At 43.3% G+C, this 23,579-nt stretch overlaps 1 protein-coding gene across 1 annotated transcript in view; it reads left to right on the top strand.

The window, feature by feature from the left end:
* The first annotated feature begins 13,671 nt into the window (after nucleotides 1-13,671).
* LOC125356382 (meiosis 1 associated protein) overlaps nucleotides 13,672-23,579 on the top strand; it is a 52,962-nt gene continuing 43,054 nt past the window's right edge. Inside the window, exons 1-3 of the mRNA XM_048352807.1 lie at nucleotides 13,672-13,962; nucleotides 16,752-16,934; nucleotides 19,022-19,187. Coding sequence (XP_048208764.1) covers nucleotides 13,723-13,962; nucleotides 16,752-16,934; nucleotides 19,022-19,187 — 589 coding nt within the window. The 5' untranslated portion in view covers nucleotides 13,672-13,722. The remainder of the gene's footprint in view (nucleotides 13,963-16,751; nucleotides 16,935-19,021; nucleotides 19,188-23,579) is intronic.

Genomic DNA, 23,579 nt, shown 5'->3' with positions numbered 1-23,579 from the left:
TTTGGCAGTCTTGAGAAGTACTTGTTAGATATTTTGTAGGTAATACCTATATTTGGCTTTGTCTAGTTTTCTTGGGATTATAGTGGAGTTTCAGATTTGGGGAGAGAATATCACAGAGATGAAGTGCCACTCTTACATCATATAGGAAATAGGATACCTACAAGTCATTCTTGGTGATGTCAGCCTTCATCACTTGGATAAAGTAGTGTTTGCCAGTTTTCTCCTCATTGAAGTTACTGGGAAAGCAGACTGTGATAAAAGTCTGGCCCTAAGTAAAGAAGTAAATGAAGGAAGCATCCTAGACTGTGGATGTACAGCAAGACTGTTGAGGAATTACAGACTCAGAGCATCCATATAGGACTCTTGTGTCTCCCAGGTGCAGATCTGCCATAGTATCCCAACCACACTCAGTCACTGGCTGGCAGCACCCTGTGAGAAAAGCACTCCCCTCCCCCAGTAAATATGGCAGGGGATTTCTAAGCATCTGTTGCCCTTTGCAAGGCACTTTTTCATGACAACTACAATTTGTCACCTTCGGATAATAATTCTTCATGGAAATATGGCACAGTCTCTCATGCCTGGTACAGTCCTTTGTATATAAAGAAATTCTACTTCATATGAATGGACCGACTCACAAAGGATACAAAAACCTATTCAAGGAGGGAAGAACAGTGCCAACAAGTGCCTCAAATCATCCATACACATTCCCAAAATTTCCCCTCCATCTCAACCCAAGTGAAGCCTAGATGATTCTGGACCAAATCTTGCCAAACATGTTAACAATTGTCAATAGATAAGAAGTCAGAGTGTTACTGTTAGGGCTGACCTGAAAACTGGAGTAACTAAATATAAGTTTTAGTGTTAAAATTATAACAGCTTCTAAACTCTGGTGATGACTCCATGATAGAGGGCTGCACCCCCGCCCGTGAGACTAGTTTCTTATAGTTTAACATTTAAAAATGTAGGAAGCACTTGTTCACCTCTACACCTGGGTAACAACCATGGTAACAGACAGTAAAAAGTGATCATAGTCATAGACTATAGAAATAACCATAATAGTAGTAGAAATGCCATGGTAACTGTTGGGTTGGTTTACTTATGATTGAGTACTGGTGTAGATAGAGCTGGTCAGATCTGGTTGAGTCAGCTGGAGTAGCAGTAGAAGCACACTTCCTGCTCATGGAGCCATAGCCCACAGGCACGTCTGCCTGGCTTGCCAGCCACGAGCTGTCCACACTCCCCACGTCCCCCTGGGGGAACAATTGGTGCCCGCCACTAGTGCCTTACATCAACTCCCCGCTAGGTGATTGGCCGGGGAGGACTCAGGAGGTTGGGGTGCTGGGGCTATATAATTCCTGATCTGCGCAACAATAGACAAGACCTGCTTCAAGCTTGTCCTCCCTGTGTGTGTTCCGTGTGTGCGTCATTCACGCTTACCTCCTGCCGAGGATCTAGCCCCACAAGTGTCGCCCAATGTGGGGCTTGAGTGTTTTCGGCAGGCGGACGGTCTAGTGCAAGGTAAGTGCCTCCATGGGCAACCTCCCCCTGCAGCACGAGAGCCTCAATCTCGAGCGCTTGTTGCCCTGCTTTGGAGTAGGCAAATAAAAGTATCAGAAAAGGAAGATAGTTTGATATGGGAAATAGTAAATGCATTGTGCCCATGGATTGACTCCAGGGCCATTTGGGATCCAGATAGCTGGACCCGCGTCCTTCAAGCGGCTCGTAAAAAAGAAGTCCACGAAGGCGCTGAGCTGCCCTTGACTTTTTACCCTATTGTAGTAGCCATTCAAGCCTGTCTGTCAGGGAGAGAGGAGGGGGAAACTCTGTAGGCATTCAACGCCTCACTGCGGGAGGAGGCAGAACAAGCAGAAGATGGCGGAGCTGCTCAGGCACTTCTGTCTTCTTGTGACTCAGCAGACAAGTCCAGTAATGGTGCGGATGAACAAGAACTTCTGCCATCTTGTGATGCAGAGGGCCGACCAGCTATACTTGCTAAACCGCCTCCCCCACACTATCAATCCCAGGAAGTCCACCCAACTGTTTCTTTTGGCCGTTTAGGCCAGCCTAGGAATCCCCCTCAGGGGACTTTATATCCTTGGGCAGACATATCCAACTTTGCCCAAGAAGGAGAACCTGTTGTTCCCCCTGTAATACAACAGCTGTTTACGCCCCCCCCCCACACACTACCAACCCCATAGATGAGCCCCAATTCACATTCCCAATGAACGTTCACCAAACTGCCGCCCGACCCAATCTATGGTACCCCCATGACCCAAAGGTGCTTGACAAATATCGGACCGCTGTTAGGGAGGATGGACTGCAGTCTCCATATGCTCAGCAGATGCTCGAAAGATTAGCATCGATCTTAATTGCCCCCATGATTGGAAGAGCTTAATGCGCACAGCCCTATCTTTGGGAGTCTTCCTTTTATGGAAGGCTGCTTTTTATGATGAATGTGAACAACAAAGCACACAAAATGTCGCTGCTGGCGGACATGATGCTAACATGGCGGACCCTGATTGCTTAAAGGGGGAGGAAGCTTATGCGTCTCCCGTCGCACAAGCAGCGGCACCCTCGCAGTACATTGACCAAGTATGCCTCTGTGCATTACGGGCTGTTTCCTCAGTCCCTTCTAAAGAAGGGGACAAACAACTAAAAACCCTTATACAACGTCCCAACGAGCCTTTCACGGACTTTGTTGCCCGTGTTCAAGAGACAGTGGCCCGGAAAGTGTCCCACGCTGGAGCCTGAGATGTACTAGCCAGGACCCTGATATGGGCGGGGGTCCACACAGGAATGTAGAAAAGCCATTGCCCCTGATCAAAATGGGGAGATCACTGATTGTATCATGGCCACAAAAGATTTGGGGACATAAACTCCTCCCATGACTGCCCTTGCACAGGCTTTCGCCTCTACGGCTGCCCCCTAGTGGTGCCGGCAGGAGCCCGACCTTGTTGGGGATGCAGCTGGACTGGTCATTTTAAGAAGGATTTCCATCACTCCGAGGGTCACCCAAGAAGAAACAACCCCCTTTCGTATGTCCTAAATGCAAAAAAGGTTTTCACTGGGCCTCCGAATGCCACTCTAAAACTCAGCCTTTAAACTAGATTAGGGGCAGTCCTCAGCCCCTACCCCAAGAGGACAACGGCAACAGCCACCCCACCCCCCAAGTGTTATGGACTATTCCTATCCAAAATGGAAAAGCTAGAATGGAACTTAAAATAAATGGAATAAAATTTAAAGGTATCATTGATACTGGAGCCGACTGTACAGTCCTTAGAAAGGAGGAGGTCGAAGGGTTAGGATGGAACCTAGTTCCCGGCCCCTGCCTACAGGGTGTCAGTGGAAAAGCTGCTTCCCTCCAGGTCCAGTGGCCTATAAAATGGGAAGACTGCAATGGAGCCAGCGGGGCTTTTAAACATCTTGTCGCCCCTTGGCTTTCCATGCAATCTTTGGGGAAGAGATGTTCTTACTAATATGGGTACTGTGCTAACAACAGATGATAGGGCTTTCTATGAGGACATCATAACAGATCGAGCCGTTAATCACCCGCAGTACCTATGGCTGATTCCCCAACCGTCTTATCTGGCCCATTGGAAAGACAATCTTTGATTTCCTAACGACTGAAGAAGAATTAGCCTTACAAGTCATCCACTGCTATTTTAACATTGATAATCATATGCCCAAAAACCCCATTTTAAAGGTTACTCAAGAACTCCCACTTTCGTGGGAGTGCCCTGCCCGTCCCAGAGGGAAACCCATTCCTTGAGCCATTGTGCTTTTTACAGATGCTAGCAAGACTGTTTATGGATTTTACAATGCTGATGCTAAAAAATATGTACTTCAACAACACTCCCTGTCTGTCCAAGCTGCTGAATTATTAGCCATAATACTTGCCCTTATGTCCTTTCCCACTGAACCTCTTAACATTTTTTTCTGATAGCCTATACGCTGTGTAAACTGTCACTATTCTTCCCGGGGCGTTATTGATGGACGATGGTCAGGAGGTAACACAAGTAATGTGCCAGATTCAGGCTATACTAGACAATCGTGCCCATCCCTGGTACATTCAACACATTAGATCTCATACTAACCTCCCTGGACCCCTAGCTGCTGGTAACGAGGCTATTGACCATGCTGTTACTCTAACTGTGTTACTCACCAATACATCTATGGACCAGGCCCGAGCATTGCATGGTCGCTTCCACTTACCAGCAACCACTATCAAACAGTTATTTCCTGATTTAACACACCAACAATGCAAACACATGATTCGGTCCTGCTCCTCCTGTGCGCCTCTCTTACCCTTAGGACCACTACAACCCATGGGAACAAATCTGCGGGGCTTTAGGCCCAATGGCATATGGCAAATGGACATAACCCATATTCCCCAATTTGGCAGGCAAAAATACATCCATGTATGCATAGATACATTCTCAGGCTTTATAACAGCCTTAGCCCTAACTGGTGAAACAACAAAGCACGCCATCAAATCACTTTTACATGCCATTACAATTATTGGCATTCCTTGGACCCTTAAGACAGACAATGGCCCTGCTTACACATCCAGACAGTTTTGTGAATTTTGCGTCCTTTGGAACATTACACACCACACAGGTATCCCATATAGCCCACAAGGCCAAGCTATTGTCAAACGCAGTCACAGGAAATCAAGGCCCTCCTTTTAAAAGAAAATGGGGAAATGGAGGGGCTAGGGCTCAAAGACCCCCAAACACAATTAAACTATTGTCTTATAGTGAAAATTTTTTTGACATTTGCACCTACCACGCACGGGTCCCCGGCAGCCCTGCATTGGGGTCTCCTGAAGGCACCTACTACGGTCCCCGTGGTTAGATGGAGGGACCCCATCACAAGAAAATGGGAGGGCCCTGCCCCCCTAATGGCACAGGGGAGCGTATTTGCTTGTATCTTTCCAGACATGAGCAACAAACCTGTTTGGATTCCAGCTCGTGATGTCCAACCAACCATCACCACCCTCGAACAAGATGCGTTGACTACGCTTGGACAGCCCACAAAGGAGAAGGTGCAGACCTCAAGCTAGCGCCCATGCCATCACCTGGGGATACCTAAAAAGGGATTGGTAGAACAGGCTCAAGCTATGGCCCTGGACCCAAACCTGGGGCATGGTACTCTATTCCTCCTGATGTGTGCCATTATTACAGCCAATTCCCAATCTGCTGCAGGGCAGGGTAAGATAACACTAGTACCCAGCCCTCAAATCTTGATGATGGTAGGGGAAGATGCCACCCTCTTCCCTCAAATGCTTTCTTCCAACAGCACGGTCGGCCTCCCCTATTCAGCAGATGCCTTCTGGCATCAAAAGATAAACCTCACCTTCACATGTGGGGAGGCTATTCCCTTTTGCTTTTCAAATGATTCAATTAGACAATTTGATGGCTGTACTATCCCCCTCACCCTGGTGACTCATGGGACAGGGTGGTGGAACTACACAGGACCCTACCCTGTCTGCTCCACTGGGAAAAATTGCACTCAGGCTACTGACATACCTTTCCATATGCAGCTATGTCCCCGTAGGGAGTTTAATAGTTTTAGCAATGTTTCCACTCCTCTTGAGAAATTAGTGATTCGTTTTTGTGCCAGCTCCTGGCAAGGCAGGATGTTTGGAAGCCTCACTTTGTCCCTACGCCCGGCTATATACAACGGGTCTGAGGAGAATCCCAAACCTCAAAATCTAAAGGAATTTTACAACTCTTCAGGGGGACGATTGGGGGACCTAGGACCCCCCCCCCATGCCAATCGTTTGTTCATCACATTCCTGCCTGGACCTGTCCCCCTTTCTATTGGCCAACACTCGTCGCTGCAACTGTTCCATGTGTGACCAAATGTCAGGGATGGTGGTGGTTAGAGCCCTGTTCTTTTTTTGTCTAGGAGACAACTCTTCTGACACCTGCATGCTTAGTAATCACTGGCGACCAAATGACACATACTCCTTTGCAGGTTTGGTGCGTGTTCCCCCGTTTATCATTTTGGCTACTAATGACTCTCAGTTTTCCCAGGTTCAACTGATTCGTCCGCGCCCTAGGAGAGCAATAGGATTGATCATTGCAATCATGTCGGCAATCATCGCCTCAGTGGCTTCCACTACCACCGTTGCTATATCATTGTCCCAGAGCGTGTCCACAGTGCATCAGATAAACCAGCTCATCCCTCAGCTGTCATCCATAGAGCTGCAGCATCTGCAGGTTGCCAGTCATCTTAAAGGAGGCCTTCTTGTGCTCCAACAACAAATAGACTTGCTCCAAGAACAGATTACATTTCTTCGGCTGCAACAAGGAGGACTGTGTAATGCTATGACTACTTCTGTCTGTCAGCTTTCCACTCCCGTGCCCAATGTCACTGAACTTAGTGACTACATCCAAGGCCGTTGGTCCCTTAAGAACTTAAACTTTACCTAACGCTTACTCCATGACATTACCCACCTAAATCAGACCACTATACAGCTTTACTGTATACTATACACTATACACTATACAACTATACTGCCTCCTTTTTAGAAGATGTGCTTAAAAAGCTACAGCAATGGTTTTTGCCATCCTCTCTGGTTATCTGAGGAGGCCTTGTGCTATTAGGGCTTATTCTTCTGGGGATTGTTTTAAGTGCCTGCACTCCCGGCAAAAACACCTCCAACAACGGGTCACCGTAATGAGGTCCTTTTAAAAGAAAAGGGGGAATTTGTGGGTAGAGCTGGTCAGATCTGGTTGAGTCAGCTAGAGTAGCAGTAGAAGCACACTTCCTGCTCATGGAGACATAGCCCACAGGCACATCTGCCTGGCTTGCCAGCCACGAGCTGTCCACACTCCCCCGGGGGACCAATCAGGGGACCAATCGGTGCCCGCCACTAGTGCCTTACATCAACTCCCCACTAGCCGGGGAGGACTCAGGAGGTTGGGGTGCTGAGGCTATATAATTCCTGATCTGCGCAACAATAGATGAGACCTGTTTCAAGCTTGTCCTCCCTGCGTGTGTTCCGTGTGCGCGTCGTTCACGCTTACCTCCTGCCGAGGATCTAGCCTCACATACTGGGTTGTTTTAGCCCGCTCAAGCTTGCTTAGTGGTAGTGGGAAAACATGGTAGCAATTGTTAAAATAAAGTTGGTACTAAGTCAGCCTCACCACAGAATTCTGCTTCTGTAAATGGCTTGCATAACCCACTTGTGACTTGCTCTACCCCCTGCACTAACCCCCCCTGCATCAGTGCTATGTGACCACCTGTTGTCAATTCCTGATATCGAGGCCAGTTCCTTATATCAAAGCCAAAATAGATAACTGAAGGGGTAGATAGTCAATAGAAATAGGACAAGACTTGCTTGCTAAATGCTATCCAATCAAGTATCTGCCAAGTTGGAAATACCCTGCCTCTGTTGTAATCACAATAAAAACCCTGCCTATCTGAGGGTCGGGACTCTCAATCCAGATCCGCTATGTCGGTGACAGTTGGGAGTCCAGGCTCGAGCTTGCAATAAAGATTTTGCATTGGAATGGGCTCCTTGGTGGTCTTTAGGGATTTCCAAATCTAGGCATAACATTACCTTCCAAAACAGGAAAAAGGAAGCAATATATGATAACTGGGAACAATGGGTACTATTTTAGAGTTAAGGTTAGTGTTGAGGTTGGTATGTTAAGGTAGGGTGGGTTACTTATAATAGACCCTTTAACCAAAAAGGGAACATAAACAGTTTTTAAGCCAAAGAATGACACAATTAAAATATTTATTACAATAATAATTCTAATAGTGTAACAGTCTGGAGATTATAAATAGGAAAATTTATTTGTACAAAATGAGAAAGAAAAGCTGTTTAATGTGGTTTAAAATGAAACGCTGGCTGTCTCTCTTTTTCCTTCCCCTTTATCTCATGCTTCTCCATCTCACGTGGGCAGGCAGTTTGCTCTCCCCCCAGTAAACGTTTCTGCCTGAACCCTGTGGCAGTTTACTGTCAGGGAACCATCTGATGCTGAGACTCGGCTTGTGGAGTCAAGTGACCTTAGAATTGCGTCAAGAGAGATTAACTGTGACTCCACCCACAGTCATGCTACAGGTGGCAGAGTAGTTTGCTAGATCAGCCTCATATCACAGCTTCCATTGATAGATTTTTCCTCCTAACAAACAGAATACTTGATAGTTAGCTCCTTCAGTCAAAAAGCAAATAGTGTTGACACCGTGACAGTTTTTTTTAATGTATTACAATGAAATTACTTTGAACATGTTTATGCACACCCATACACACACAAATTTTAAGGTGTGCGTAGATTTTTTTTTAAATGAAAATTGGCCGTACATTTTCTGGAATTCCAGTGTCAAAATACATTTTTTCCCATAGTATGATAGAAACTTGGTTACTGCTAGATAAACAGATGGCACCAAAAACAAGGCAAAACTAAAATGAAAGGCTGGCCATAGGGCCTCGAGGCCAGGTAGAAGTTTCGGCCTCTTCCAAGCCTCTATGCTTTCTATTGCAAATCAGACTTAAGTATTTTGGTTTGTGTGTTTGTGTGTACGGTGTTGTTTTGCTGTTGTTTGGTTTGGGTTTGAACTCAGGGCCTGAGCACTGACCCTTATCTTATTTGCTCAAGGCTGGTCCTCTACAATTTGAGCCACAGATCCACTTCAGCCTTTTTTGCCTAGTTTATTGAAGATGAGTCTCATGGACTTTCCTGCCCAGGCTGGCTTCAAACTGGATACTCAGATCTCAGCCTCCTGAGCAGCTAGAATTACAGGTGTGAGCCACTTGTACCTGGCATGTTGAAATGTTTTTGGGTTGTTGTTTGTTTCATCAGTCCTGGGGCTTAAACTTGGGGCCTGTGAACCGTCCCTGAGCTTCTTTTGCTCAAGGCTAGCACTCTCCCACTTGAGCCACAGCACCACTTCCAGCTTTTCCTGTTTATGTGGTACTGAGGAATCAAACCCAGGGTTTTCATGCATGCTAGGCAAGCACTCTACCACTAAACCACATTCCTAGCCCTCCTATCACCCTTAATTATGTTCAGTCTTGTCTGAATTCTTTTCTTGCCAGATACAAGGACTGAGATTATTGAGCTGCTCTAAACATTTTCATAACATTTGGTGTGTTGGCCCAGAATTTAAGGATTAAGTATGTCTTTTTCTGACTTGAACTCATCAAATGGTTACAGTATAAGAGGGACATATGGGGACTGGGAATGTGGCTTAGAAGAGTAGAGTGCTTGCCTAGCATGCATGAAGTACTGGGAGGCACAGAGAGGTTCGGGGGCCAAAAGCCCAGGCCCAGCATTCAAGCCCCAGGATGGAGGGAGAGGGTTGAATAAAAAGGGACAGACCCTCCAGGGATAGAGAGATTAAAAACTGCCTGAGGGAGGATTAACATGGGCGTAGGGGAGTTGGGACTGAACTCAGGGCCCTGGGTGCTGTCCCATGGGATTTTTTTTTTTTTCAATTAAGGCTGGCACACTACCACTTGAGCCACAGCTCCACTTCCAGCTTTTTGGTGGTTAACTGGAGATAGAGTCTCACAGACTTTCCTGCCATGGCTGGCTTCAACCCACAATTCTCAGCTCTCAGCCTCCTGAGTAGTTAGGATTACAGTTTTGAACCACCTGAGTCCAGTTTAATCTAATTTTTATGCTGGGGCATGGGAACACTTTGTGTGCTGTTTCCCAGTCCTAGCACAATAAAGTCTTAGCAGCCAAGCCCTGGTGGCTCACACCTGTAATCCTAGCTACTCAGAAAGCTGAGATCTAAAGATTGCAGTTCAAAGCCAGCCCTGGCAGAAAAGTCCTTGAGAGGCTTACCTGTAATTAATCACTAGAAAATGGAAAGTGGAGTTGTGGCTCAAAGACTAGAATGCTAGCCTTGAGCAAAAGAGCTCAGACAGCTCCCAGGCCCTGATTTGACCCCCACAACAAATAAAAAAATAAAAAGTCTTAGCACAATAAAAGCTAACTGAATAAATCCGGCACTGGCTGAGTGACGAATGACTGGTGTGAAAGAGAAAGGTTAAAGCCAAGACAGTGCTAGGGTGCTGCTGGATTTGAAGGGGGAATGGGGGGAATGCTAAAGAGGAAACAGAGGATTATTAGCACATACAAGATTTATCCATGATTTTTCCAAGATTTCCCATGGTGCCTGCAGGGACTTCCAGAATCTGCTGAGGGGAGCCCTTTGAGGGTGTGTGGGGAGGGGGAGGGGAGTTACCAGGGTTACCTGAGCAAGATGGCGGCGGGGTGAGGGGACACTGAGATGGGGCCCTGAGGGGGGTTCCTGGAGGGGGGCTCCCGACTGGGGCCCTGCGTGGTGGGAGGGGCACGGTGGCGGGGGAGGGCGCTGAGGGAGATTCCAGAGCGACACTTGGGAGCAGCGACTGGGAGGAGTACCTGAGGAGCACCTAAGGTGGGGCTCTGAGTCGGGCACCTGAGGGAGACTGGAGAGGTGCGTAGAGCGGTACCCCTGAGGGGTGGTGCCCGAGGGGTGGTGCCTGAGGCAGGCACCAATGGCTTCGCCCACCGTGGGGCCTCGTGGCCAGGTAGGAGTTTCGGCCTCTTCCAAGCCTCTCAGGCGGGGACTTGCTAGGGGCCTCCCAAGGAGGCGGCGCTGGCGGTGCAGCTTCCCTCCGCCCTCAGGCGGTGCAGGCCCGGGTGCAGGCCCGGGTGCAGACTGGGTACAGACGCCAGTACAGACCCGTGTACAGGCCCGGGTGCATGTGCCTGTCGCTGCTGAAAGCCGGAGCCCCTCCGCGCCCACGCCTATCCCCGCGCGCGCCCGCCGGAGGCCCTGAGGCCCTGAGACTGAGGGGACACCGTTGCCTTTCTTTCCTCACAAGGGGGAAAAAAGCCAAGCATGGGGGTACTCAACCTGTAATCCAGCACTCAGAAAGCCAAGGCCGGAGAACCCTGAGTTCTAGGCCAGCTTGGCCCTGGGCAACATCGAACACAAAACAAAACAACGGAACTGGAAATGTGGCTTAGTGATAGAGTGCTTGCCTAGCATGCATGAAGCCCCTGGTTTGATTCCTCAGTACCACATAAACAGAAGAAGCCGGAAGAGGCGCTGTGCTAGCCTTGAGCAAAAAGAAGCCTGGGACAGTGCTCAGGCCCTGAGAGCAAGCCCCAGGACTGGCAAAACAAAACAAAACAAAGCCTTAAGGTAGAAGAGAATGTTTTAAGTTTTTTTCTCCTTTCTGAGGAAAGCTTGCAATTTTAGGGTCCACCAAAAAAAAAAAAAACAACCCTATTTAATTTATTAATTAAAATGAAAGAGGCCAATAAAGGCAAAAGTGCTTAGGCGTTGGAGGTGCATGTTGTTTTATTTTGTGTGCACTGAGGATGGGCCTGCCACTGCTAGGTCAGCATTCTGTCACCCAACTATGCCCCAAGCACCTCTTCAAGGGTTTCAGTGGAGCCTTGGAATGGAGTGTGAACCATCAAATTATCTATTCATCATTTATTACTGGTGAAGAGGTCTGAGGGCCAGCCATAAAAGGGTGGTAGAGGCCTGAGGGCCATAAAAGGATAATATATGTGTTTTGGTGAGGGAAAGTAAAGGGGCCCTACCTGTTCTTTTAAATGAGGATGGGAGGAATCCTGCTCAGGGAGCTCTAGCTAGACTTTGAATGTGTTTGTACTGCTGAATCACCTGTGCAATTGGGCAGTATATGGCCTAACCTGAAAATGGGTGGAAGACAGATACAGAATTTAGGGGCCAAGGTAAGAAGTGTGAACTGTGTTGTTGGAAGTTGTTGGAGGGTTTTTATTGTTGTTGAGTTGTGTTTGATGGTTCCAAGCCCCGTTCCAGATGTAACCAGTTTTGCCAAAAGGAACTAGTAGGTTTTTGTTGCTGTTGTTTTGCCTGTCCTAGGGCTTGGACCAGGGCCTGAGCGCTATCCCTGGCTTCTTTTTGCTCAAGGCTAGGTAGCATCTACCACTAGAGCCACAGCGCTTTTTTCTATATATGTGATGCTGAGGAATCGAACCCAGGACTTCCTGTATGCGAAGCAAGCACTTTACCACTAGGCCATACTCCTAGCCCCATAGTGTTTTTGGTAAAAGAAGAGAGTACAGGGTCAAAACTAAGGTCAGATCCTATTTGGTATTAGTATATCCAAGCACAACAGCATTATTTGATCATGTGTGAGTACAGAAGGAAAGTCACTGCCTATTTAAGGAGTCTCCCATTCAAAGGAGGCTCACAATTGCATATTAGTGTGGGATCTAAAAATGACAGTGCAAAGTGAAACCACAGAGAGATCTTAACCAAAGGAAAATTTTGATCACTGTAAAACATTGGAAGCCAGGGCCTATAATCCTAGCTACTCAGAAGGCTGAAATCAAAGGCTGGAAGTTCAAAGCCAGTCTATGCAGAAAAGTGGGTAAGACTCTTAACTCCAATTACCCACCAGAAAACCAGAAGTGGAATTGTGGCTCAAACTGTAGAGTGCTAGCCTTGAGTATAAGAGCTAAAGGAACGCTCTCAGGGCCTGAGTTCAAGCCCAAGTAGGGGCACACACACACACACAAAGTTTTCAGGTGTCAAATTGGTTGTAACATGTAGAAATTAGTTCCGTGCACTCAATTTAATAGTATAACAGAGGGCCTGGGCATATGGCCTAGTGGCAAAAGTGCTTGCCTCGTATACACAAAGCCCTGGGTTCAATTCCCCAGCACCACATATATACAAAAGGCCAGAAGTGGCGCTGTGGCTCAAGTGGTAGAGTGCTATCCTTGAGCAAAAAGAAGCCAGGGACAGTGCTTAGGCCCTGAGTTCAAGGCCCAGGACTGACAAAAATAAAGTATAACAGATAAGAGATTTTTATAGGAAGTGGAGGCATGGCTCAAATGGAGAGCCAGTCCTGAGCAAAAAAGCTAAGCAAGACCGCAAAGCCTAAGTTCAAGCCCCAATACCAGAAAGAGTGACAGAGACAGAAATTTATATAGTGTTGTTGTCTTGGTAAATAATTAGGCATTGGTTGAATTTCTGGTTCAAGAATTCTTTCAACAAATTAGCATATTCAAGTCATGAAGGGCCTTCTTTTGTCTTTTGTTCTCTGTGTGTGTGCATGAGTGTGCACGTGTGCATGTGTATTTAAACTCAGTTGATTGAACTCAACTTGTGTTTGCTAGGCAGGCCCTTTACCACTTGAGATATACCCCAGCCCCTATAAATGGCTCTTGAAGAAAAGGTAAATACTTTATAGGAGAGAGAAACAATCCAAGAATTCTAACCATGGGAGAAACATGGTCATATTTTCACTTTTGAGGGTTACTATTATCAAACAATATGCTAGACACTGAGGGAAAAGACTATATGACAAGTTTCTACCCATAGAAAATTCATATGATGGGAGATATGTCCTAGAAACAATTTACACTATAGTACAATGACTGCTAATCCAGAAATAAGGTTTCTGAAAATAGCTTACTTTGAAGTTTTCTTGATTAATTCTGCACAGCATCTCTAAGTATTCTCATGTTTATACTATAGTCAAACATCTAGATCTCCTGGCCACTGCTAATATAAGATAGTCTAGGTGAATTCGATTTAGTATCCAATGTGACTCCTTTTTGGACTTAACCCCCACAAATTGTGTTCTTTCTTTCAACAGACACTCAATCCAGTTTTATTAAAGCCAGTGATTTCTCGTTCCTTTCTGTAGGTGTAGACAACATCCATTATCCGGTTTCTGGCTGCATTTCCACCTCTGGTTAGGCTGCCATGCATCACAGACGATTTCTTAGTACAGGGTTCTCCACTGCCACTAAGATTAACCAGCAACCTCCTCGACTTCTCATTGTGCACATGCCTCTACCATCCTGGGCTGACATCTGCTCCAACCTCTGTGAGGCTCTGCAGAACTTTTTCTCTTTAGCCTGCAGTTTGATGGGCCCCAGCCGTATGTCTCTGTTCAGCTTGTACATGGTACAAAATCAACATGAATGCATCCTCCCTTTTGTGGTGAGTATATCTATGTGTATTTACTTCCTCCTGAAAGCAAATATGGGATTTCTGGAGCAGAGATCACAGTTACTGTTACTTAAAGTTTTAAATTTATTTTAAGTACTCATTCCTCAGATCCAATAGCCTACAGATGACACCACATGAGCCAGATGTCATCCTGCAGGAGTACTGGGACTGCCCAAGAGAATGACTAAGTTATTCATTTAAGAATTTAAATAGGCTACTACTAAATAATACTACTAAATAATACTACTTCCCTGGACCTTGGCATTTACACTACTTTGAATAGTAATTCTTTTTGTCCCCTATAAAATGTAAAAGCTAAGGCAGTAAGTCTCTAAATGTCTTCAGAGTTTTGTCTATTCAGTCATGGTTTTACTTCCCAAGTTATCCTTTCCAATTTTCTTTGCTCAGAAAATCCTGACCCTGGGTACCAGGCTATAAGCCTATAATCTTAGCTACTTAGAAGGCTGAGATCTGAGATTTACAGTTCAAAGCCAGCCCAGGTAGGAAATTCACAAGAATCTTATCTCCAATTAACTACAAAAAAAAAAAGTCAGAAGTGGAGCCATGGCTCAGTGGTAAAGCTCTAGTCTTGAGAGAAAAAAAAAAAACACTCTGTGCATAAACATGAAAATATTTCATGTATTTTCCACTCAGATGAAAACTTTATTCCCTTCAGGCAAAACTCCCCCAGAATTTTAATAGGCATTGTCTGGGTCAGGCCCATTGTTTTTAGAAAGTTCTCGCATAAACAAAGAAAATTTCAATATCTCTTTTCTCCCTTTTATAAAGTTCAGAATTGCATAGATGAGAAGAAAAAAAAACCTATGTTGTGCTGACAAAAAAAAACAAAAACCCACAACTGTATGTTGTGCTCACAGAAGCTGGAGTTTATGTCTCCAAATGAGTCATAGCTGTGCACTGGTGGCTCACACCTGTAATCATATATATTCAGGAAGCTGAGATCTGAGGATCATGATTCAAAGCCAGCCCTGGCAGAGAAGTCCCCATGAGACTCTTATCTCCAATTAACCACTCAAAAACCAGAAGTGGAGCTGTGGCTTAAAGTAGTACAGCCCTTGCTTTGAACAAAAGAGCTCAGAGACAGCACCCTAGGCCCTAAGAGCAATCCCTACAACCCCCTCCCCCCCCCAAAAAAAGGAGTCATAAATTTAACTTATTAGGCATCATAGCTAAGTGATGATCATACTTTGGTCTGTTGGTTATTTATCCTTGTGATCACATAACTGACTAGGAGCTTCATGATAGTATTATACCAAAGAGAAAAGATCAAAATTCAAAACTTGAAGTACAGTTTCTACTGAATGCATATCACTTTTGTACCATTGTAGAGTTGAAAAATCGTAAGTCAAAGAATCATAATTCAGGGTCATTCTGTGTATATAAAATATTCACTCTCCTAAAGTACTCTTTTTTTTTCTTTTGCCAGTCCTTGGGCTTGAACTCAGGGCCTGAGCACTGTCCCTGGCTTCTTTTTGCTCAAGGCTAGCACTCTACCACTTGAGCCACAGCACCACTTCTAGCTTTTTCTATATATGTGGTGCTGAGGAATCAAACCCAAGTCTTCATGTATGTGAGGCAAGCACTCTACCACTAGGCCATATTCCCAGCCCCTAAAGTACTCTTAGATGTCACAAAAGTTAATGATGTACTGAATACAAACTCTAAAGTATGAATGGTGTCAAAAAGTATAAATGTTTCAGTCAACATTATCTAGCCTCAATAAAACTAGAAATAACAATATAAAAGAACAAATCAGTGCTTTGAAATTTTAATAACTCTAAAACAACTGTTAAGTCAAAGAGAAAATCCAATCTAAAATTACAAAATAACACTAGGTGTCAGTGGTTCATGTCTCTCATCCTAGTTACTCAGGAGGCTGAGATTGAGGATCACAGGATCTAGCCTGGGCAGGAGATTCTTATCTCCAATTAACTACCAAAAAGCCAAAAGTGGAGCCATGGCCCAAGTGGTAGAGTGCTAGCCTTGCTCAAAAGAGCTCAGAGACAGCACTCTGGCTCTGAGTTCAAGCCCCAGAACTGGCACCAAAATTTTTTTAAATAAATTAATAAGTAGTAGTAATAGTAGTAATATAATCACAGAATATCTAAAAGATAAGTATTAATATAAACACTAGAAAAAAGGCAATGCTAACAGAAATATTCATACACTTAAATTATATTAATGTAATTTAAAATATATTTTAAAAAAGAAAGACAAAATAAATGAAGCAAAGAAGCAAATAAAAATATTTAAGGAAAGCTGAAGGGAGGAAATAATAAAGATAAAAACACTGGGCACTGATGGCTCATGCCTGTAATCCCAGCTATCCAGAAAGCTGAGATCTGATGGTCAAGCCAGCCAACTGGGATTACAAGAATGAACTGCTACACCCAGGTAAACATCATTATTAAATAGAAAGCTCTTAGTGAATGACTGAGAAATTAAGATAATGTCTAAGGCTAACCATTGGATGCTAAGCATCCAATTTGAAGAAGACCAAAGTAAAACTAAGTAGTCATAACTGCATTCTTATTGGGTAAGTGAATGAATGAGTTAAAACACTTTCATTCCTATTTCTGGCTCTAGTAGAGGGAAGTTTTAGTGTTTTCCTGGAACATATTTGGACAGTATACTTTGTCAAATCAATTTTCAAGAAAAGAAAGAACTCCTAAAGAGTAATTATTAATGACGTTAGACTGTCAATTTATCTGAAAACCAATCACTAAAGTTTTATATCTTTGATTAATTTTTCTCTGCAGCAAGTGAAAGGGAACTTTGTTAGGTTGCAAACCTGCATCTCAGAACTTCGCATGCTGCAGAGGGAAGGTTATTTCAGACCACAAAGCATTTCTTTGAAGTTGGCAGTAGAGGATGGACTACAGCAGTTCAAACAATACAGCAGACATGTGATGGGTGCCACTCTGCCTTACACTTTCCTGGAGGTAAGAGATGCTGGCCCTTAAGACTGAAAGCCAGCTTCCCATTTCATTCCATATAGGTGATTCATTATTTGTCATTCTTACATTATTCATGTTTCATACATATTGAATGTAATTTTCAAGGTTAAATTTATAAGTCCTTGAAGACAAAAGAAGTACTTTTCTCCAGCTATAACCCAAGTAATTCCTAATATGTAAATAGATATGTAAAGGACCTGGAAAAATAGGGACTAAGTGATTATGAGGAAAAAAAACAGAAATAGCCAGACTCTGGTGGCTTATGCCTGTAATCCTGTCTACTAAGGAGGCTGAGATCTGAGGATCACCATTTGGAGCCAGCCCAGGCAGAAAAGTAAGACTCTTGGCCCTAATTAGCACCAAAAAATAAAAGTGGAGCTGTGGCTCAAGTGATAGAGCACTAGCCTTGAGCTAAAAAGCTCAGTGAATGCACTCAGGCCCTGAGTTCAAGCCCAGGACTGTCATTTAAAAAAGAAAAGAAAGAACAGGGGAAAAAAGATATAAAAATAAAATTTGAGGGCTGGGAATATGGCCTAGTGGCAAGAGTGCTTGACTTGTATATATGAAGCCCTGGGTTCAATTCCCCAGCACCACATATATAAAAATGGCCAGAAGTGGCACTGTGGCTCAAGTGGCAGAGTGCTAGCCTTGAGCAAAGAGAAGCCAGAGACAGTGCTCAGGCCTTGACCTGAGTCAAAGGCCCAGGACTGGCAAAAAAAAAAAAAAAAAAAAAAATTGAGTATACCATCTGCCTCTGGATTTTTGGACTTTTCAAGTCAAACATTGAACTGTCTTGATTAGGTCTGTATTTATATTTACCTGAGTACCCTTAAGAATTTGTAATTGTCTTTAATCAAATTTTGCTATCAGTTGAATAACTTTTCTTAGAATTTACAAATATAAAACCTTCTGCTAATATTTACAAGACAATATATTGTAAACCAACTGTACACCTGGGGGAGGGAATTGGAGAGGAGGGAAGGTCAGAGAAAAATGAGGGAGGAGGTAACAAGTTTAACAAGAAATGTACTCACTACCTTATGTATGTAACTGTAACTCCTTTGTATATCACCTTAACCATAAAAACAAAATAAAATAAAATTTCTACTATCCTGGTAACAAACCAAGACAGTTAAAATGCATAAATTTTGATTGGATACTCCAGTTGCATGAGAAGTTAAAAACTCCAGAGGGACCCAGTCAGCCTCCACACGTTTGTGAGTTTTGTCTCCAGTAGTTCAACTGAGATTCACAATATATTTACAGGAAAAATCAGGAAATTTCCTCAGGGGAAAGGAAAACATTTTATAATATACCAGAAAATTGCATTTTTTGACAAGTTATGCCCTCTGGAAAAACTAGTTAGACAGAGTGTAACCTCTGGGGTTTCAAAAGAGCCTAACTGGGGGACAAGAAATACCAAACTCAACTATAGCCTTGTGTGTGTGTGTGTGTGTGTGTGTGTGTGTGTGTGTACTTGCATGTGTGTGTGCATGCATGCACAACATGCACACAGGTCTTAAAGTTTGAACTCAAGTCATTCCTTCACTTGTTTTTTTTTTTTGCTCAGGCTGGCATGCTACCACTTGAGCCATGCCTCCCATTCCCTAAGTATTATTTTATTTTTTTAATTTAATTTATTTATTAATTGAACACAAATTTTTTTGACAAGGTGTTGTGCAAAAAGGGTACAATTACATAGTAGGGCAGTGTGTACATTTCTTGTGATATCTTACACCCTGTTTTTCTTTCCCTTCTCTAGGTCAGGTAGACATATATACAATATACAATGTATCAAGAACATATACAGTAGCCACGTGGCCAAGCCTAAGTATTATTTTTTAAAGGTCCCACCAGAATCTGTCAAGTGAACTTTGATTTATATCATTCCTTGACCTTTTAGCTAAGATCAAATAAAATTAGATTTGTAAGTTACAGTTAAATATTTCTCTTCGCATTAAACACAGTAACTACTACTACAAATTTCTGTGCTTATCCTCTAGACATACATTATGTACTTTACTCTGAACATCATGGAGAACAGACCCATTAATTCTTAAATTTATTTTCAGATTACTGTCCTGACTTCTCATTCTGGAAAAGAAGTGGTCAAACAATTGGAAGAAGGGTTGAAAGATATTGACCTAGGCAGAGTCAGAAGGCTTCAGGTTGTCGAAGTCACAAAGGGGATCCTAGAGCAAATGGAATCAGAGTCTCCTGAAGAGGCTGGCAGTGATGGTAAGATTTTTTTTTTAATTGAATCTCACTGCGTTGCCTAGGCTGGTTTTAAACTCTAGATCATCCTGACTCAAGAATTTCTTTTGTGTGTATGTGCCAGTACTGGAGCTTGAACTCAGGGCCTGGGCACTGTCCTTAAAGGACTTTTTTTTGCCCAAGGCTAGTGCGCTACAACTTGAGTCACAGCTCCACTTCTGGCTTTTTGGTGGTTAACTGGAAATAAAGAGCCTTTCCTGTCCGGGCTCAAACCACAATCTTCAGATCTCAGGCCCCTGAGTAGCTAGTGAGCCAAGAATTTTTTAAATATAATTTTATTGTTCCTATTAAGGTATTGTACAGAGGGGTCACCATTTCATAAGTCAGGTAATAATGTGTTTACCCAATAAAAATTTTAAGTGAAAATAGTTGAAAATAGTTGTTTTTTATTTGACTCACAATTCTGAAATATGAGAAGTCTAAGATTCAGGGTTTGGCATCTGCTGAGGGTCTTCCCACTATGTCATAACATGGTGGCAAGTATCACATGGCAAAAGAGCGAGACAGAGACAGAGATGAGCACAAATGCTTGCATGACAAGGAAATACACTCTGGCCTTTTACTTTTTTGTTTGTTTTGTTTGTGCTGGTACTGAGGCTTAAACTCAGGTCCTTGCACTTTTACTTGGCTTTCTTGCTTATAGCTTGCCTTCTACCACTTGAGCCATGCCTCCAGTCCATCCTTTTGTTGGTTAATTGGACATAGAGTCTTGTGGACTTTTCTTTTTCTTTTTTCTTTTTTTTTTGGCCAGTCCTGGGCCTTGGACTCAGGGCCTGAGCACTGTCCCTGGCTTCTCTTTTGCTCAAGGCTAGCACTCTGCCACTTGAGCCACAACGCCACTTCTGGCTGTTTTCTGTATATGTGGTGCTGGGGAATCGAACCCAGGGCGTCATGTATACAAGGCAAGCTCTCTTGCCGCTAGGCCATATCCCCAGCCCTTGTGGACTTTTCTGTAAGAAAATTTACATACTTCAGGTCTAAGTAGCTAGGATTACAGATGTGAGCCAAGAGTGCCTGTCAAACTTGCCTTTTATAAGGATCCCACCTTACAGTGCTTTTTGTGTGAGGATTCTCTCTCACACAGAAGCAGTTTTCTATTTCAGTATTGGTCTTCAGTGCTGAAGCTGTTTCTGTTGTTTTTGGGCCTGTCGTGAAGCAATATCTCATCATAGCAAGACATGTAGAGCAATGCAACTCAGCTTTTGACAGCCAGGAAATAGAGCAAGCACAGGTTTTAAAAAAAAAAAATGAGTGAGTTATGAGGCTTGAACTTAGGGCCAAGGCACTGTCCCCTGAGCTCTTTTTGCTCAGGGATAGTGTTCTCCTACTTCGAGCCATAGCTCACTTCCAATTTTTTGGTGGTTAATTGGAGATAAGAGTCTCACAGATGTTTCTGACTGGACTGTCTTCAAACTGCAAGCCTCTGATTTCAGTCTCCTGAGCAGCTAGGATTACAGGCATGAGCCACCAGTGCCTGCTTCCGCTTATATTTTAATGGGATCATTATATAACTAATTTTTATAATGTTCTTATGTGTGTTAAAAATATTAGCGTTTATAGGTAGAACAAATGTTTAATGGTTTTATGATTTTATTGTGTGGTTGTACCATAGTTTAATCACTAGTAAACAATTTGATTTATAACATTTTACTATTATAACGATTGCTATGAGAGCAGATTTATATGAAGGGATAGCTTTTTTTTTTGGCCAGTCCTAGGCCGTGAACTCAGGGCCTGAGCACTGTCCCTGGCTTCTTTTTTGCTCAAGGTTAACACTCTGCCACTTGAGCCACAGCGCCACTTCTGGCCATTTTCTGTATATGTGGTGCTGAGGAATCGAACCCAGGGCCTCATGTATACGAGGCAAGCACTCTTGCCACTAGGCCATATCCCCAGCCCTGAAGGGATAGCTTTAAGGGCTAATGATCAATGTATTTACCTAGGGTCTGGTGTGCAGAAAGGTACCATACTTGGAGTTTAATGGTCTTTGGCTGTTGTCTTACATTTCTTAGTAACTTTATCCATTTGTGTGTGTGTGTATGTGTGTGTGTGTGTGTGTGTGTGTGTGTGTGCGCGCGTGTGTGTATATATGCCAGTACTAAGGTTTGGACTTAGAACCTCACACTTTCACTCATCATTTTCAGTTATGACTGGCACTCTATCACTTGAATCATGCTTCCAGCCAAGTGTTTTGCTAGTTCATTATAGATGGGGTCTCTCTGACTTTCCTGACCTACCTGGCTCAAAGCTCAGCAATAATTTTATCTTTGAACTTGTGTTTTGTAAGTGAAGTTTGTTTATTTATTGTACTGGGGATTGAGCTCATGGACTCCCACCTGCTAGGCCAATACTTTACTACTTGAGCCATGTCCTAAGCCCTGCAGTGGGCATTTCTATGTGTGCATAATATTGGAAGGAGCCTGTATAAACAGAAAGCACTGCAAGAGGGTGAACCATTACCTGAGCACTAGATGAATATAAACTAGTTAAAAAATGCTTATACTCCATAATTCAACAATTTATACTTAACTTCCTGAGAGTGCCTACTTTTTGATAGCATTGATCTCTTCCTACTCCCACATGAGAAATATCACTCTTCTCTCCTCCCTTTCCCTATAATTAAGTAGGCAGATTGGTAACTAAGGTTGTAGTTCCTGTTAAATTCTCACACATATGGATGTCTCTGGCATCATGAGGTCACTAAATTTTCCTGGCTGGATAGAGGATTGAGCTGTATGGTTTGTGAGCTCTTTTTTTTCAGTATAAATTTGTTTAGATTTATTTTAAAATGTTTATAATAATAATTACTTATTTATTGTCAAAGTGACGTACAGAGGGGTTACAGTTTCATACGTTAGGCCATGGGTATATTTCTTGTACTATTTGTTACCTCCTCCCTCATTCCACCCTCCACCCTCCCCCTCTCCCTCTCCCCCCATGCGTTGTTTAGTTGGTTTACATCAAATGGTTTTGCAAGTATTGCTTTTGGAGTCGTTTGTCTTTTTATCCTTTGTCTCTTGATTTTGATATTTCCTTGGTCTCACACTACTTTTCTCAAGCCAGTCTTCTCACAGAGTCCTTTCTATTCCTCATTCCTCCACCTACAGTAGGCTTTTCCTGACTCCTTTCCCTTTCTTCTTCCATCCTCTTCCATCCTCCTCATCCCTTCTATCCTAATTCAAGTTTAGGACTACTGTTTTAACGTTCCTTTCATTAGCTCATCTACATCACTTGTGATCTGCAGCATACAATTCACAATTCAGCACCTATCTTCCTTATTGAATTGTCCACCACTCCTTCATTGTGTGATAATTCTGTCTCTTCATCTAAATTGTGAATTCCTTGATGTCTTTTCAGTCTGCATTCTGTAAACACTTTGGTTGAGATTCCTCATGTCTGTATCCTAGAGTATACCACATCCTAGATAATCAAGAAGTATTTGTTGAATTAGCTGAGGACATATTTATGAAAGGCCTTCTTAGTCTGCTCAGCATCTCTTAGATCCCCTTTCTCTGGTAATATCTCCTCTTTTCTAGTCACAGAATAGGTCATGACCCAGGCTGATGCAACTGTAATTCTCCAAGACACCATTCACTGTCCTTCCCATTGAGTTTCAAACTGAATCCATGAGAGAGAAGGTCATTTTCTTTCTCTTTAGCACTTTGGGCATGGACTATGTCTTTTTTTTTCCTTCAGAGACTGTACCCAAGAAAGAATCTCAGTCTCTAAAAGCAAAAAAAAGAATTAATCTTTTTTTTGTGCCAGTACTGGGGCTTGAACCCAGGGCCTAGCACTCTTGCTGCTTTGTGCTCTTACTTGGCTTTTTCACTCAAGACTGGCACTGTACCACTTGATCTGCTCCACTGAACAAAAGCATTCATGAATATCCATTTATTGTTATAGCTTACATATGTATTTCAGGTCTTTATTTATATAAAATAAAAATTTTATAATAGCTTTTTACAGAATGAAACAAATGTGCCCAAACTAAAAAGGCCACTGTTATCAATATATTTAGGCATTCAGAGGCAGTTGACTAGGTTGATAAGATTCTGTACTCACTAGTATGTAAGTCTTTCAGCCAGTTACAAATCATCCTAATGATACTATCAACTTGCCTACAATTCTCAGCCATGTACACAAGAATATCAGGTTCCTTTTCTAAGTGCTTACAAACCATCTGTTTAATATTTCCTCCTAGAGTTTGCCAGAGATCAATGTCAAGATCCTTTAGAAAGGTATTTTGTCCATATGTGTTCTCAGGAAACACAAAATGTTAACAATCCAAACAAAGAAGATAATTGCTTTTTAAAGAATTCCAGAGAGAACCAGAGGTTGGGGGAAGTCCCTCCTATG

The sequence above is a fragment of the Perognathus longimembris genome, chromosome 8, assembly GCF_023159225.1.
Source record: "Perognathus longimembris pacificus isolate PPM17 chromosome 8, ASM2315922v1, whole genome shotgun sequence".
Lineage (NCBI taxonomy): Eukaryota > Metazoa > Chordata > Mammalia > Rodentia > Heteromyidae > Perognathus > Perognathus longimembris.
Note: the sequence above shows the minus strand (reverse complement) of the source record. Positions and strands in the feature narration are given on the sequence as shown.